Source organism: Enhydra lutris, unplaced genomic scaffold (genome assembly GCF_002288905.1).
Source record: "Enhydra lutris kenyoni isolate GAN:26980312 unplaced genomic scaffold, ASM228890v2 scaffoldscaffold6, whole genome shotgun sequence".
NCBI classification, from domain to species: domain Eukaryota; kingdom Metazoa; phylum Chordata; class Mammalia; order Carnivora; family Mustelidae; genus Enhydra; species Enhydra lutris.
In genome coordinates this window covers 23,485,091-23,500,881 of record NW_019154090.1, presented here as the reverse complement: position 1 = coordinate 23,500,881, position 15,791 = coordinate 23,485,091, and the positions used below count along the sequence as shown (strand labels likewise).

The following is a 15,791-nucleotide window of genomic DNA, read 5'->3' as shown; positions in this document are numbered from 1 at the left end:
CTCGCATGAGTTTTAACTGCAACTAGTATTGGTCACCTAAATTCAAATTTGGACCCACCCCTGACACTAAAGTTTGGATACAGTAACTCGAGACCTAGTGAACCATAAACTCCGGGTAAGCACATGGGCCTTCCAGGTGATTCTGATGCACACTCAAGTTTGAGAACAAGTGCCTTAGCATCTCTCTGTACTCTTCCATCCCTCTCCCAACCATCAATCCCAGTTCCTTCATCTTCTTATGTTGGTCATAATGGATCAACAACCACAAAGTCACTTCCCTGAACCTTTAGCAGTATGGGAGTTTTAAAAATCCTTCTCAAAAAGAAGGTCATCCCAATCCCAGGACATAGGGTCGGCCTCCCAAATTAAGCAAGCACTGCCACAAAACAAGTGTGAATAAAGCCCAGGAGGGCAGACACAGGGAACTTAATGGTGATTATCTCTGGGTAGTGGGATTATAGTTGATTTTTATTTTCTTCTTTGTAATTTTTCTGAACTTTCCAAATTTTCTACAGCTTAAACAATAAAAACAGGCTATTTTTAAAAGCAGACTGAAGGGGGCGCCTGGGTGGCTCAGTGGGTTAAAGCCTCTGCCTTCAGCTCAGGTCATGATCCCAGGGTCCTGGGATCAAGCCCTGCATCAGGCTCTGCTCAGCAGGGAGCCTGCTTCCCTTCCTCTCTCTCTGCCTGCCTCTCGCCTACTTGTGATCTTTGTCTGTCAAATAAACAAATAAAATCTTTAAAAAAAAATAAAAAGCAGACTGAAGGAGAGAAAAACAGACATCTGCGTCAGCTGGAGGCTTTGAATGCAGCCTTTCCAAGGCCCCTAACAGTTACCTTGAGGATGTTTTGGCACTCAATGAAGTCACTGTGGAGGTGGCTGGTTGCATACAGCTTCAGGAGCAGCTGAGGAATCCCACTCCATTTGGACTGTTTGTCTCTCTCTGCCAAAAACGTCTCTGTGAACTGTGAAGCAAAAGAAAAAGGAACATTTCGCTGATGAGGACAGAACGACTAGCATGCGTGGCAAAGGCATGCAGCTGCCTCCTAAACATACTCAGGAGAAATAATTCAAAGGTCTCTTTCTAGAAACCTTCAAAAGCTCCCCAACAGCCTACAAGTGAAAAGTCCAGCTCCTCGCCTTGCGACACAGCAGCCTTTGCATCCTATTACCGACCCTCCTCTCTAGCTTCATCTCTTTCCCAGTGCACACTTCGGGCTCCAAACACACACGTTCTCTACGTCTCTCTGCACATATTCTTCCTTGCCTAAAATGTCCTCTGTCGTAACCTGGAAAGCTCCTTCTCCTTCTTCAAAGTGTGAGACAAATAACCAGAAATGTTCCTTGTTGGGTCTTCCCCTCTCTCCTTTTTCTTTCTTTTTAAAAGATTTAATTTATTTATTTGAGAGAGAGCAAGAAAGTGCATGCACACATGCACACTAGGAGCGGGGGGGAGGGGAGCAGGGGGTGGGGGGAGGAGGAAAAACTCTCAAGCAGACTCCACACTGAGCATGAAGCCTGACATTGGGCCTGATGCAGGGCTCAATCCCATGATCCTGAGACCATGACCTCAGCCCTGAGATCAGGGTCTGAGTTGGATGCTCAACCCACTGAGCCACCCAAGTACCCCTGCTCCCCTCTTCCTTTCTAAGTGAGTAAGTGCCCCTCCTCTGGGGCTTTATCTTAACATCATAATTACTGACTCACTTGTTCCTCTCCTCCTGTAGACCACAAGCACCTTCAGAGTAGGTACTAGGCTGCATTTATCATGCCCACCTTCTCTCTCTCAAAGAATGCCGGGCACAGAACAGAGACTCAGTAAATGTATGAAGGAGTAAGCAATAACCTTCTAGTCTAATGACAGGTTCATTAATCAACTATGGCACAGTTCCACTAATACTCTTATGATGTTATCATTAACCAGGGGCCGGATGTGAATTATTTTCACATACACTTGTCCCTCGATCAGATCAAAAGCATCTTATGACTGTTATTACAGGACATGCAGGTCTTCAATAACATCTTAGTCTATCCTGGCGCATACCAGTTCTATGATTTTGGACGAATCCCATTATCCTTCCTGAGCCTGTTTTCTCAGATTGGAAAAATAAGATAATACAGAAGTAACAGAGAGATAATGAAATGTTTGTAAGAATAATCTGTGTTTGGGTGAACCAAAGGCATTACTATTTCTGTAGGTTAAAAAAAAAAAAAGACTGAATATCAGCAATTTCCTATCATTCAAGCCAGTTCAAATCAAGGCAAGTCCAAAAACAATGGGAAACCATTTTTCTTTTTCTTAAAAGGAAAAAAAAGAAAAAGAAAAACATGGTTTCATGGGACTCAGCAAAAGTGGTGTTTACAAATTTACAGGTATGTACATTTATACTAAAAAGGAAAAATGTCTCAGATAAATTAACTAAACTTTCACCATGAGAAACTAGAATAGCATAAACCAAACCCCAAACAAGCACAAGGAAATAAATACTACTACAAAAATAAATGATATGGAGAGTAGAAAAATAATCAAGAAAAATCAACAAAATCAAAAGTTGGTTCTTTAAAAGAGCAACAAAATTAAAACTTCAGTTATGGTGACCAACTTAACACTGACTCAAATAACTAAACTCAGGAATGAAAGAGGGACATTACTACCAATAATACAGAAATAAAAAGGTTTATAATGGGGGCACCTGGGTGGCTCAGTGGGTTAAAGCCTCTGTCTTCAGCTCAGGACATGATCCTAGGGTCCTGGGATCGAGCCCCACATCGGGCTCTCTGCTCAGCAGGGAGCCTGCTTCCTCCTTTCTCTCTCTCTGCCTGTTTCTCTGCCTACTTGTCATCTCTGTCTGTCAAATAAATAAAATATTAAAAAAAAAAGTTTATAATGAAGTAGTAGTAACAATTATGTGCCAACAAATTACATAACCTAGATGAAATGAACAAACTCCTAGAAAGACACAAAACACTGAAACGGACTCAAGAAGAGGTGAATCACTGGTTTAGTAAGAAAAAAGAAAACTACCCACAAAAAAAAGTGCGCCCAAAACCAATGCTTCACTGGTGAATTCTATAAAACATTTATTTTATTTTTTTTTAAGATTTTTTATTTATTTGACAGAGATCACAAGTAGGCAGACAGGCAGGCGGGGGGGAGGGAAAGCAGGATCCCCACTGAGCAGAGAGCCCGATGCAGGGCTTGATCCCAGGACCCCAGAATCATGACCCAAGCTGAAGACAGAGGCTTTAACCCACTGAGCCACCCAGGCACCCCATTTTATTTTTTTTTTAAGATTTTATTTATTTATTTGAGAGAGAGAGAATGAGAAAGTGAGAGAGCACAAGATAGGAGAGGGTCAGAGGGAGATGTAGACTCCCTGCTGAGCAGGGAGGCTGATGCTGGACTCTATCCCAGGACTCCAGGATCATGAGCTGGGTTGAACGCAGTCGCTTAACCAACTGAGCCACCAGGAACCCTCTACGAAACTTTTAAAGAAACTAAAAATTTTCACAGACTCTTCCATAAAACAGAAAAGGGGACACTTCCCAACTCATTCTGTTATCCTGATACCAAACTCTGACAAAGATGTCAAAAGAAAACTACTGACCAATATCTCTGATGGATACAGACACAAAAATCCCTAGCAAAACCCTACCAAACCAAATCCAGCAACATGTAAAAAGGATTATACACCATGACCAAGCAAGGTATATTCCAGGAATTCAAGGTTGGTTCAACATATGAAAATTAATCAATCTAATCAACCTGTTAAACGACATTTAACAAAAACCCACAACTATCATATCATAATTAACAGTGAAAGCCTGAATGCTTTCTCACTAAGATCAGGAAAAAGGCAAAGATGTTGATCCTCACAACTTCTATTTAACATTGTACTAGTAATTCAGGCCAGAGCAATTAGGTAAGAAAAAAAATAAAGGCATCCAGATGGAAAAGAAGAAAAACTATATTTGCCATCCTATGATCTTGTATATAGAGTACATTATGGAACCTACATATAAAACTACTAGAGCTGACAAATGAGTTCAGTAAGGTTGCAGGATAAAAATCGATATACAAAAATTAGCTAAATGTCTATACACTTACAATAGACAATCCAAAAAGGAAATTAAGAAAACAGTCCCATTTATAATGAAACCAAAAATAAAACACTTAGGAATAAATTTAACAAAAGGAATATAAGACTTATAAAATGAAACTACAAAATATCATTGAAAGAAATTAGAGGAAGTCTAAATAAATGGAAAGCCATCCATGTTCATAGACTGGAAGACTTAATATTGCTAAAATAGCAATACTTCCTACATAGAGTCAATGCAGTTTCTATCATAATCCCAGGTGGCTTCATTGAAGAAATAGACAACCTGTTACTAAAATTCATATGGAAATGCAAGGAACCCAGGATGGCCAAAATAAGCTTGAGGGAAGAGAACAAAGTTGGAAGAATCACACTTTCCGACTTCTAAGTTTATTACAAGCTTATAATAATCAGGTAAGGATAGACAACTAGATCAGTGGAATAGAACTGAGATTCCAAAATTACATCCCTACATTTATGGTCAACTGATTTTTGACCATAGTATCAACACAATTCAATGAGGGGGTAAAAAGTCTTTTTAACAAATACTGCTGGGACAAATGGTATCCACAAGCAAAAGAGTGAAGATGGGCTCCTTTACACATACCATAGACAGAAATTAACTCAAAATGGATCAAAGACCCAAATGTAAGAGCTATAACTATGAAATTTTAAGAGGAAAACAGGCATAGATTTCATAACCTTAGAGTAGGCAATGATTTCATAGATAAGACCTCTAAAAAACAAGTAAACAAAGGAAAAATAGGTAATTATCACACAAAAAACATAAAGAACAATTATATGAACATCTCTATTGATGCAGAAAAAGCATTTTGTAAAATGCAGTATCATAAACTGAAAAAAGAAGTGAACAAATAATGGTTATCTACAGAAAACCTAAAGCAAACATCATACTTAATGGTGAAATGTTTAAGGCTTTCCTTCTTAGATCAGGAACATGCCACTTCAACTCAGCACAGTTAGGCAAGAAATAGAAAAAAATATAAGATTGGAAAGGAGAGGGGCGCCTGGGTGGCTCAGTGGGTTAGGCCGCTGCCTTCGGCTCAGGTCATGATCTCAGGGTCCTGGGACTGAGCCCCAGTCTGGCTCTCTGCTCAGCAGGGAGCCTGCTTCCCCCCTTTCTCTGCCTGCCTCTCTGCCTACTTGTGACCTCTGTCAAATAAATAAATAACTCTTAAAAAAAAAAAAAAGTAAAAATGTACAAACTCATTCTAAAATGTATATGCAAATGGCAAAGGGCTAGGAAGAGCCAAGGAACTCTTGAAGATAACTAAGCAGGAAAAGCCACTCCTATTCAACACACTATAGTCAAAATCAACACACACAAAGTTACAGAAAATAAAACGAAGTGGTACCAGCACAAGGCTAAACAGACCAGTGGGAGGGGGAAAAAGACAGGAAACTGACATGAGAACAGATGCCACAGAGCACTGGAGTAATAAGCAACTTTTCAACAAATAATATGCAGTCAACTGGATATCTTTATGAACAAGCTTACACCACATCCAAAAATAAATTCCTAATGGAACATATATTTGAATGTAAAAGATAGAACAACAAAGCTTCTAGAAAATAAACAGAATTTCTTCATGATCCTTAGGGTAGGCAAAAAGTTCTTAAATTGAATACTAAAAGCACTAACCATAAAGGAAAAGAGTGATACAATGAGCTGTATTAAAATTAAGCACTTGTGTTCATCAAAAGATCTTTTTATAGACTAAAAAGGGAAGCTACCAAATGAGAGAAATATTTATAAAACATCATTATAAAGGCTCATACCCAGGAATTGAAAAGAAGTTCAAATCAATAAGAAGGGGAAAAAAAAAACCGATAGAGGAAAAATATGCAAAAGATCTGAATAGGCCATCCACAAAAGAGGATGCTTGAATAGCCAACGGACTCCTGAAAAGGTGCTTAACTTCATTAGTCATGAGGAAAACACAAACCAAAACCATAATGAGATGCCAATACACAAATACTAGAATGGCCAAATTTAAGAAGACGGGCCACACCACGCATGGATTAGTGAGAACATGAAACAAGAACGCTCATACACTGCTGGTGAGAATGTAAAACTAGTTACAACCACTCGGGAAAGTGTTCAGTAATAGCTACCAGTGTTGCACGTATGCATATCCTATAACCCAGCAATTCTATTTCTAAGTATATACCCCCCCAAAATTGTGCATATATGCATTAGAAGACACGTACAAGAATACTCATATAAGCGGTACACATAAAAGCCCCAAACTGGAAAGATCTCAGATGCTCATCAGAGGTAGAATGAATTGTGGTTAACTATATAGCAATAAAAATTAATGAACTACAGCTTCACCAACAGCATGAATCTAATAAATACTGATTGAAAGGAAGCAGATTCAGTACATACTGTTTAATTCTATTTATATAAAGCATAAAAACTAGTACACTTAAGTACAATGTTAGAAGTCAGGCTAGTAATTTCATTTGGAGAGGAGGAAAAGAGCTGTAGACTAGAGATATAGAGATGATCTGGTTGGCTGCTACATAGCTGATGGTTTATTACTCTTCATTGAGCTGTACACATATTTTTGGTGCATTTTTATTTGTATGTTATATTTCAACACAGTAAGTTTTTTAAAGGCCTGAAACAAAATAGATTTGTACGTACTGATTATGGAAGGATCTCTATGATAAATTTTCAAGTGAAAAAAGATAAATGCACAAAAGTATGTACATTATACCACTTGCATAAGAAAAAAAAAGTTACATAGACACATTTGCTTTTCTGAATTTAACATGTCTGTAGATAGATATGTAAGTAATCAATAATCATAGCTGCCTCTGGGAGTAGAACTGGAGGGCGCTAGCAGAGGTGATAGTGGGTTATTTGCAGGGAGACTTGAAATTTTCTCTGTAACCCATGTGTGTATGTGCGTATGTTATCCATTCAAAACACATGTTACCTCTGGTGAGGAGGGAATGAGATGAAAGGACATTAAATATACTGGTACTGTCTTAAGTTTGGTAGTAGGTACGTGGGTATTGTAATATTGTGGGGCGTTACTATATAGGTTTTTATAGGTCAAATATTTAACAAACAAACAGGTTTCTGCACAATGGCACCAGTAGATGCTCAATAAATATTAATTACCTTCTCCTTCCTATTCCCAACGTATCTATACTTGTCTCCCACTATCTCCCATACAACCATTTCATTATCTCTTCGCTGTCTTCCAATGGCCAATTAGGAAGACTTTCTCACCGGTGTTCTTAGTGCCAGAAATCTCTCTGCAACTCTGTTCACATTCTCTCATTCAGAACCAACTCAACTCTCCCCATTCCATAAAGTTCTCTAAAGCAATCACAGCCAACATAATCATAGGGGAGAAAATGGCTTTTAAAAAATAGGAGGGCCTTTAAAAAGTTTAAAAATTAAAAAATAAAAATAGGACCCTAAGAGAACAGTGTATTTTTCAGAGGAAATTAATGCCAGGTGATGGACATGGCTATTTAATAGTTATTGTTACATATTTATTTTTTAGTCACACATTTTAATGTGTACTTACACAAAATGTCCAGCACAATGAATAAAAAAGAAAGGCTCTCACCGTGATTAAATTTCAGAATGCCAGAAAGAGATGATCCTAAAAACTTTGAGGGGGTGAAAGATGGGAAAATAGGTCATATACTGAGGAATGGAAATCAGAACAGAACCTCTCAACATTTACACCAAATGCTTAAAGACAATGGAATAACACCATTAAAAAATTTAAGGGAAAATAACTTCCAACTTAGAATTCTATATCCTGCTAAACTTAATATACCAGTATAAGAATAAAAGACATTTTCAAACATGCAAGCTTAAAAAAAAAAAGCCACCTCTCACGTACTCTTTCTTAGGAGGCTACTAGAGAATGCACTCCCCCAAGAAAGACAGGATTCATGAAACAAAGGATCTAAAACATAATAAAAATAAAACACCTTGAATTTGGTGAAGGGAAATCCCAAGAACTCAGATGTATAGCTGTCCTAGCAAGGAACTAATCCAAATTGAAGGAAGATGGAGTATTCCAAGAAGGATTTCTTTTAAAAAGAAAGTTTTAGGGATGCCTGGATGGCTCAGTTGGTTAAGAGTCTGCCTTCAGCTTAGGTCACAATCCCAGGATCCTGGGATGGAGCCCTGCATCAGGCTCCATGCTCTGTGGGAAGCCTGCTTTTCCTCTCCCACTCCCCCTGCTTGTGTTCCCTCTCTGGCTGTCTCTCCTCTCTGTCAAATAAAAAAAAAGAAAGAAGGAAAAAAAGAAAAGAAAGTTTTAGAATTGGGACTAAATTATAAGCACACAAAAACCAAAGCAAATTTTAAAAGAATGACATTATTCTAGTGAAAGAAGCCAGACCCAAAGGCTACATATGGTTCAGTTCCATTGCAATGAGAATGTGTAAAAGAGTATAGGAATAGGACAGTAAACAGATGAGCAATTGCTAGAGGATGGGGCTAGGGAAGGGGTTAACTACTACAAGGATATTTTCTATATCCTAACCCTAGTGGTGGTCACACAACTGCATTTGTTAAAACTCATAGAACTAACTGGCATACCTCGGAGACATTGTGGGTTCCAGACCATCACAATAAAGTGAGTCAAATGAATTCTTTGGTTTTCCAGTGCATGTAAAAGTTATGTTTACATTATACTGTAGTCAATTAAGTGTGAGATTACGTCTAAAAAATGTACATGTCTTCATTAAAGAATAAAGTAAAAAATACTTTATTGCTAAAAAATGCTATCATCTGATCTTTCACAGATCACTATATTATAATAATAATAATGGAAGTTTGAAATACTGTGAACATTACCAAAATGTGACAGAGACACCAAGTAAGCAAATGCTGTTGGAGAATGGCACCAATAGACTTCTTTGATGCAAGGTTATTAGAAACCTTCAATTTTGCAAAAATGCAGTATCCATGAGCACAACAGACAAAGCACAACAAAACAAAGTATGCGTCTATACACTAAATAGGGTGAATTCTATATTTATAACTCAATTCAAACAATGGGGAGGGGGACAGCGGCTTTTAACTCAAAAGGAAACAAAAAAATATATAAAGCATATACTGTCATACACTATATGGCTCTACTATAACCAATGATATCATCATGATCATATAAATATTTAACACCAATAGCCCAAATTGTGACTTAACTACATTAGAAGAATCAAAAAGAAACATGTGGCATAGCATGTTGTGAATTAAATCCTAGTTTACAAGGGAAGAAAACAGATAATGTCTAAAACTGAAGTCAAGAAATAGCCTTAAAAACATATTACTTAGAAATACTGGCTATTGGGGAGCCTGGGTGGCTCAGTGGGTTAAGCCTCTGCCTTCAACTCAGGTCATGATCCCAGGGTCCTGGGATCGAGCCCTGCATCATGCTCTCTGCTCAGCAGGGAGCCTGCTTCTCCCTCTCTCTCTGCCTGCCTTTTCTGCCTACTTGTGATCTTTGTCTGTCAAATAAATAAATAAAATCTTAAAAAAAAAAAAAAGAAAAAGAAAAAGAAATACTGGCTATCCTGTTTCCTGCAGGACCCTTTCCCTGCAAAAAAAGCAGCTACAGTGTGGGCAGTGGTTGTGTGGGGAGGGCAGAATTTGGGGGCAAAAAGTGGGGCAGGGCACAGCTGTTTTTAGTTACGAGGCTCATGATACCCAGAGAGCTTCCCTATCATAGTCCAAATATTCAACTACTCAAGGAATTTCTTTTACCACATCTACATTGTCTTACAAGGCATTTACTCCCATTTAAAAATAATCATTTGGATTTTGTTTTCCTTGTGAACAGCTGATTACTATGATGAAAGAGCCACCAATCCAGTCATCTTCAAAGCTGAATTACTGGCAGGAGTTGTATGGGTTTCTTCTCTTGGAGTACTTGTGGTTTGACAGTTTATAGCAGTGATAATCTCTTACATCATGCTGCCTAAGCTGTCAACCTGTTCAGCGGATGTGGCATTTCCAGACACTCAGTTTTCATTGACTTATTTTGTCTTTACTGCTTTTCTTTTTAAATAAAGGCTGAATTTCATAAACATAAATGTGTATCTTATTTGTTTAGTCCTAAGTGTAAGATATCTTTTTTAAAATTCATTTTTTTAGAAAGAGACAGCACATGAGCCAGGGGAGGGGGGGCGGGGAGAGGGCGAAGCAGACTCCCCGTTGAGGAGCCCAATGCGTTACTTGATCCCAGGACCCTGGGATCATGACCTGAGCCAAAGGAAGATGACTGAGCCAGGCACCGTAGTCCTAAGTGTAAGATATCTTATGTCTTATAATATCATATTAAATTCAAGTAAATAGCTGTCTTAAAAAATAATTCATGAAAATAAAATACTTTGTTAGGTTATTCTTTAACTTTTTAAAAAAGATTTTATTTATTCATTTGTCAGAGACAGAGAGAGCACAAGCAGAGGAGCAGCAGGCAGAATAGGCCAGGGAGAAGCAGGCTCACAGCCAAGCAAGGAGACCGATGCAGGACTCGATCCCAGGACCCTGGGATCATGACATGAGTCGAAGGCAGACCTGAGCCACTCAGGGCCCCAAGGTTATTCTGATTATAACTGTTAACCAAGGAATACTTGTGTCCACTTTAATGGGATTTGTTTTAATATCATTAGGAGTGAATCTTATGGTTTATAAATACAAAAACTTCTTGATAAAATGAATAGTATTTCTATTTTTAATTTATGAGAAGTTATCATATCCAGGGGTTTTTCAATACCAAATTACCCTTGACAGGCAAAGGAAGACTGTATTTGACTTAAACCCCTAGGTTTCACAAATACTAATGCTTAGGATGATGAGGTCAAAACAACTGTGCTCAATGAAATCTTAAAAAAAAGAAAAAACAAGGGGGGGGGTCAATCTAAAGTATGAGGTAAGTAATGTTCGGGTAGAAATTACATATGCCAATAATCATGAAGGAAGCAATGATTAGCATTTGGGAAGTAGAACAAGGATGCCATAACCTAGTTTGTCACCAGATTGCCATACTGAAGGACAAGCTCTAGGGGTGGTGGGACACAATCTGAGTTACTCTGCCTTGAACCTAGGGTTTGCCTAGTCTATCCCCTTCCCTCAACTCCTACTGATCACGCAGGTCCCGTGTACCCACCCACCGTAAGGAATGTAACTGCAGAGCGATGCCACTGGAGGGCTTTAAGCAAGGGATTTGTAAGATCTGATTTGCTGTAAGGATCAAACGTGCCGATAAATGTACGCAGGCTCTGTAAACACTAGAGCATTTTACCAGCATTACTTTGCTACCCTGATAGAGGACAAATTAAACGGGAGAAAAGAAAATACACAAAAATCCACAGAGCACAGGCCCGTTCTAAATCATGCAGTCTGGAGTCTTCTCCCAGACTTCTCCTAAATCCCATGTAGGGAAATGGGGAAGACTTGGGGATGATCAGGTTTGGTGAAGGAGGAATTAAGGAATCAGGAATTTTATATTAAGTTTGAGATGCCCACTAGACATCTAAGTGGAGGTGTTGAGAAGATATCTGGATATACCCATCTGGAGCTAATGGGAGAAATCTGGATGGAAATATAGATTTAGGATCCATCAGAATATAGAGAATTTGTTAAACAATACTCGCTAAACTTCACAGCATGCTTACTACGTTTTAAAACACCACTTTAAGTGCTTTATATATACAAACTCACTTGATCCTTACCACAGTCTTATAGGCTGTCTCATGATTAGCCCTATTTCACAAATGAAGAAACTGCAGCATATAGAGATTAAGTAACTTGCCCAAACACAGACAGCAAGTATGTACCAGAGCTGGGATTCAAACCTAGGATATCTGACTCTAGAACTCTTTAAAACCCTGAGACTGTTCAGGAGTAGAGACAGAATTGAGGACAAGGAAGACTGAGCCCTCACGATTCAATTCAAACAATCTTCTGAGTCCTGGGTATCAAGAGCCTGACAATGTTTCCAGGCTCTGCAGACACAAAGTCCCTTAAGAAACCCAGTCTAACAAGCTGACCGCAACTATTTACCGAACATCCACTATCTGCCCCACACTGGCCAAGCTTTTTATTTATTTTTTTATTTTTTTAAAGATTTTATTTATTTGACAGAGATCGCAAGTAGGCAGGGAGGCAGGCAGAGAGAGGAGGAAGCAGGCCCCCTGCTGAGCAGAGAGCCCCACATGGGGCTCGATCCCAGGACCCTGGGATCATGACCCGAGCCGAAGGCAGAGGCTTTAACCCACTGAGCTACCCAGGCGCTCCTGACCAAGCTTACTAGACATATGATGTCACTTCATCCTCCAAACAGCCCTATGAGATAGATATTATTATTGCCATATTAGAAATAAGGAAACAGAGCTTCAGGAAGTTTAACTAACATAACCTAGGACACTCAACTAGTAAGTGAGGGAACTAGGGTTCAATCCAGGTCCACCTTCCTTTAAAATACGGTCTTCTCCAAGGAAATCCTGTTACATGCTACCACACACATGAACTTTGAGGACTAATTGGTCTAAAAAAGCTAATTGGAATAAGCCAGTCACAAAAAGACAAATACTGCTTGATTCCACTTCCACGAAGTATTTAAAGTAGTCAAATTCATAGAAACAAAAAGTAGAATGGTAGCTGCCAGGGGCTGGGGGCGAGGGGGTGGGAGGGGACTTGTTTAATGGGTATAGAGTTTCAGACAGGCAAGGCGAAAAGTTACTGGAGCTCTGATTCACAACAATGTGAACACACCTAATACTACCAAATTGTACACTTAAAAATGGGTAAGATGAGGGGCACCTGGGTGGCTCAGTCATTAAGCATCTGCCTTCAGCTCAGGTCATGATCCCAGGATCCTGGGACAGAGCCCCGCAATGGGCTCCCTGCTCCTCGGGTAGCCTGCGTCTCCCTCTCCCACACTCCCTGCTTGTGTTCCCTCTCTCACTGTGTCTCTGTCAAATAAATAAAATCTTTTAAAAAAAGAAAAACAGGGGTGCCTGGGTGGCTCAATGGGTTAAGCCTCGGTCTTTGGCTCAGGTCATGATCTAGGGGTCCTGGGATCAGGCCCTGCGTTGGGAATCTCTGCTCAGCGGGGAGCCTGCTTCCCCCTCTCTCTCTGTCTGCTGCTCTGCCTACTTGTGATTTCTCTCTCTGTCAAATAAATAAATAAAATCTTGGGGAAAAATGGGTAAGACGGGAAACTTCATGTTATGTGTTCACAACAACTTAAATTTTTTTTTCAAGCTGGTCTTTCCCAGTATACCATATGCCATAATGGACATGCTTACTGTGCTATGGAAAAGCTTGTGTGCAAAGAATTTACCTATAATGTGGGGAAAGTGGGGTATGTGAAGCAAGGAAGAGATCAGGCAAAGTCACCAAGAAAGGATACATTTGAAAGATGAAATTCCCCACTTTATCCTGACCAGAGTTTTATGAAGATCTCTCCATCTTAACCTTGGAAAGAGCTTCCACACCTGCATACAACTACTGATTACCACAATACTCACCCTAAACCAGGCTCAAGAATATTCTAGCACCCTTCTATCTGGTGAGCTCCTCAATCTCCTCCCATTCCAAGTCATCCATCACTGGAAACAAATTAAGTGTCCTAAATTGTCTCATTTATTATGCCAAATGACCTTTGTGGCTCCCTACTGACCTCAGAATGTAAAGGATAAGCAAGACGGGTGTTTAGTAAGAGATCACCTAAATTTTCTGAGCCTCAGTTTCCTCATCTGCATTGAAACAGGAGTCCTGCCACCTCATTCAAAGACTGAAGATTAAATGAAGACACTGTTTGAATACCTTCCACAATGTTTGATCTGAAGTATGTGCTCAGTGATGGTGAATTAACTCCCTTTCTGCATGTCCCTACAACCCTGCTAGGTAAGGCATTTTGGTTTAAAGAGCAAGTCTTTCCAGGATGTTAAGACAGAGAAGAATGCAGGGGGAAAGAGTTGCTCAACTACGATTATCTGATGTTCAGGAAAATACTGCTCACCCAAAACTGGTTCTTCATCTATAACCTGTTAACACAGAGACCACCTGGTTTTTATCTTTATTCTGTCCTTTTAAGTATATGAGTAATACTGAAATGGCTCAAGTTTATATATAGATATATATAGCACAATGCAAAAAATCTCACTCCCATTCTCTCCCCCATCTACCCAATTGCCACTGATTCCCACCAACCACTGTATTAGTTTCTTCTGCATCCTTCGAAAAGTTTCTACATGCTAAAGTTGTCTTTAAATTAAGCTAATGTTTTCCAGGCGTATTTGTAACCTAAGTTGTGGGAATGAAAGGGGGGTAGCAGAGGGAGAAGCCTAGGTCTTTCCATCCTGCCTTACCCTAAAGCAATGTCCTTCATTCATTCAAAAAAATACTAATCATATATTGGGCGCCTATTATAAGCCAGATACCATTAACTAACTGATTACCCTTCAACCCTTACTAAGCAACAAAAACGTACTTAACGCTTTACAGAATGGTCTCCATTGATCCTCACAGCACCTTAAGAGGCAGGTTACTAATTATCATCTCCATTTCACAAATGAGAAAACTGAGGCACCGAAAGATAACTTGCTCAAGCAAGGTTTTGAATCCAGGCCTGACTCCAAAGTCCTCACTCTTAACCATGACGCTCTACACTGCACCCTTTGGAGCTCAGCCTAACGTGGGATACAGGCGAGAAAAAGGGTAGACAACAAAGAAATATGTAATTACAGACTAAGAAAGTAATGTGAGCAAAACGAATTCAGGGCTGTGACTGAATAACAATGGGGACCTACTTTAGATGTGGAGTAGGGGGTAGGGTCAAGGAAAGGCCTGAGAGAATGACATTTATGATAGGCTTAGGAACCGTTCGGGGGCTGCAATAATGACCCACCACCCAATTCACGGAGGACAAACTCGAGGCCCTTAGAAGCTAAAGCAAACTCGCTCAGGGTCCCCCAGACGTGCAGACGTGGCGCAGGGTTGGGAGGATCCAGGAGCTGGGCCCAGGGCTCGTACACGCCATCGATGCCCGATGCAGCCAAGGCCCGCTCGGCCCCTAACCTGGGCCTGTAGCCTGCGGCTGCCCACCGCTCCGCGGCAGCTGACAGCAACCGGACAGCCTGCAGGGAGGCCCCGCGGCCGGCTAAAAGGGGTCGGGCCCGTACTGCGGCGGCCTGGAAAGGCCTCTTCTCCGGCCCCCCGCCAGCTCCCGCCCGGTCCGCCCCGCCCCGCCCCTCTGGGCCGGCTTCGTACCTGCACGGCCCGGACCAGGCCCCGGCCGGTCAGCTGGCCCTGCCGCAGCTGCAGCAGAATGTTACCGGGCCGCGGCCGGCCGCCCCATCCGCCCCAAGCCGCCACCGTTGCCGCTGCCCGTCGCCCTCGGCCGGCCCCAGACCCCGCCGCCGGCGCCGCCGCCATGTCTCCTCGTCCGACAAACAGGAAGCAAGCGGCCCCGGGGCCGCGGAGATTTCTACGGGGCGGCGGAGGGGTCGCCGCAGCGCCCCCAGCGGGCCGACGGCGGAGGCGCAAGCCTCGTGGCAGAAACCGTACGCGCCGCGGGGCCTCCTGGGATATGTAGTCTTGCTCTCAGTCGGGGCAGGTGCGAAATTGAGATGTGGCGTTTCCTGCGCCACTTGCTTTTGGGGACCCTGGATCCAGCATT

The 15,791-nt window shown here is 41.0% G+C and overlaps 1 protein-coding gene across 1 annotated transcript in view; it reads right to left on the bottom strand.

The window, feature by feature from the left end:
- Nucleotides 1–15,547, bottom strand: part of LOC111141651 (transient receptor potential cation channel subfamily C member 4 associated protein) — a 70,679-nt gene extending 55,132 nt beyond the window's left edge. Inside the window, exons 1-2 of the mRNA XM_022494370.1 lie at nucleotides 15,383–15,547; nucleotides 838–966 (exon numbers count right to left, since the gene is read on the bottom strand). Of these exons, the coding sequence (XP_022350078.1) occupies nucleotides 838–966; nucleotides 15,383–15,547 (294 nt within the window). The remainder of the gene's footprint in view (nucleotides 1–837; nucleotides 967–15,382) is intronic.
- Nucleotides 15,548–15,791: the final 244 nt, after the last annotated feature.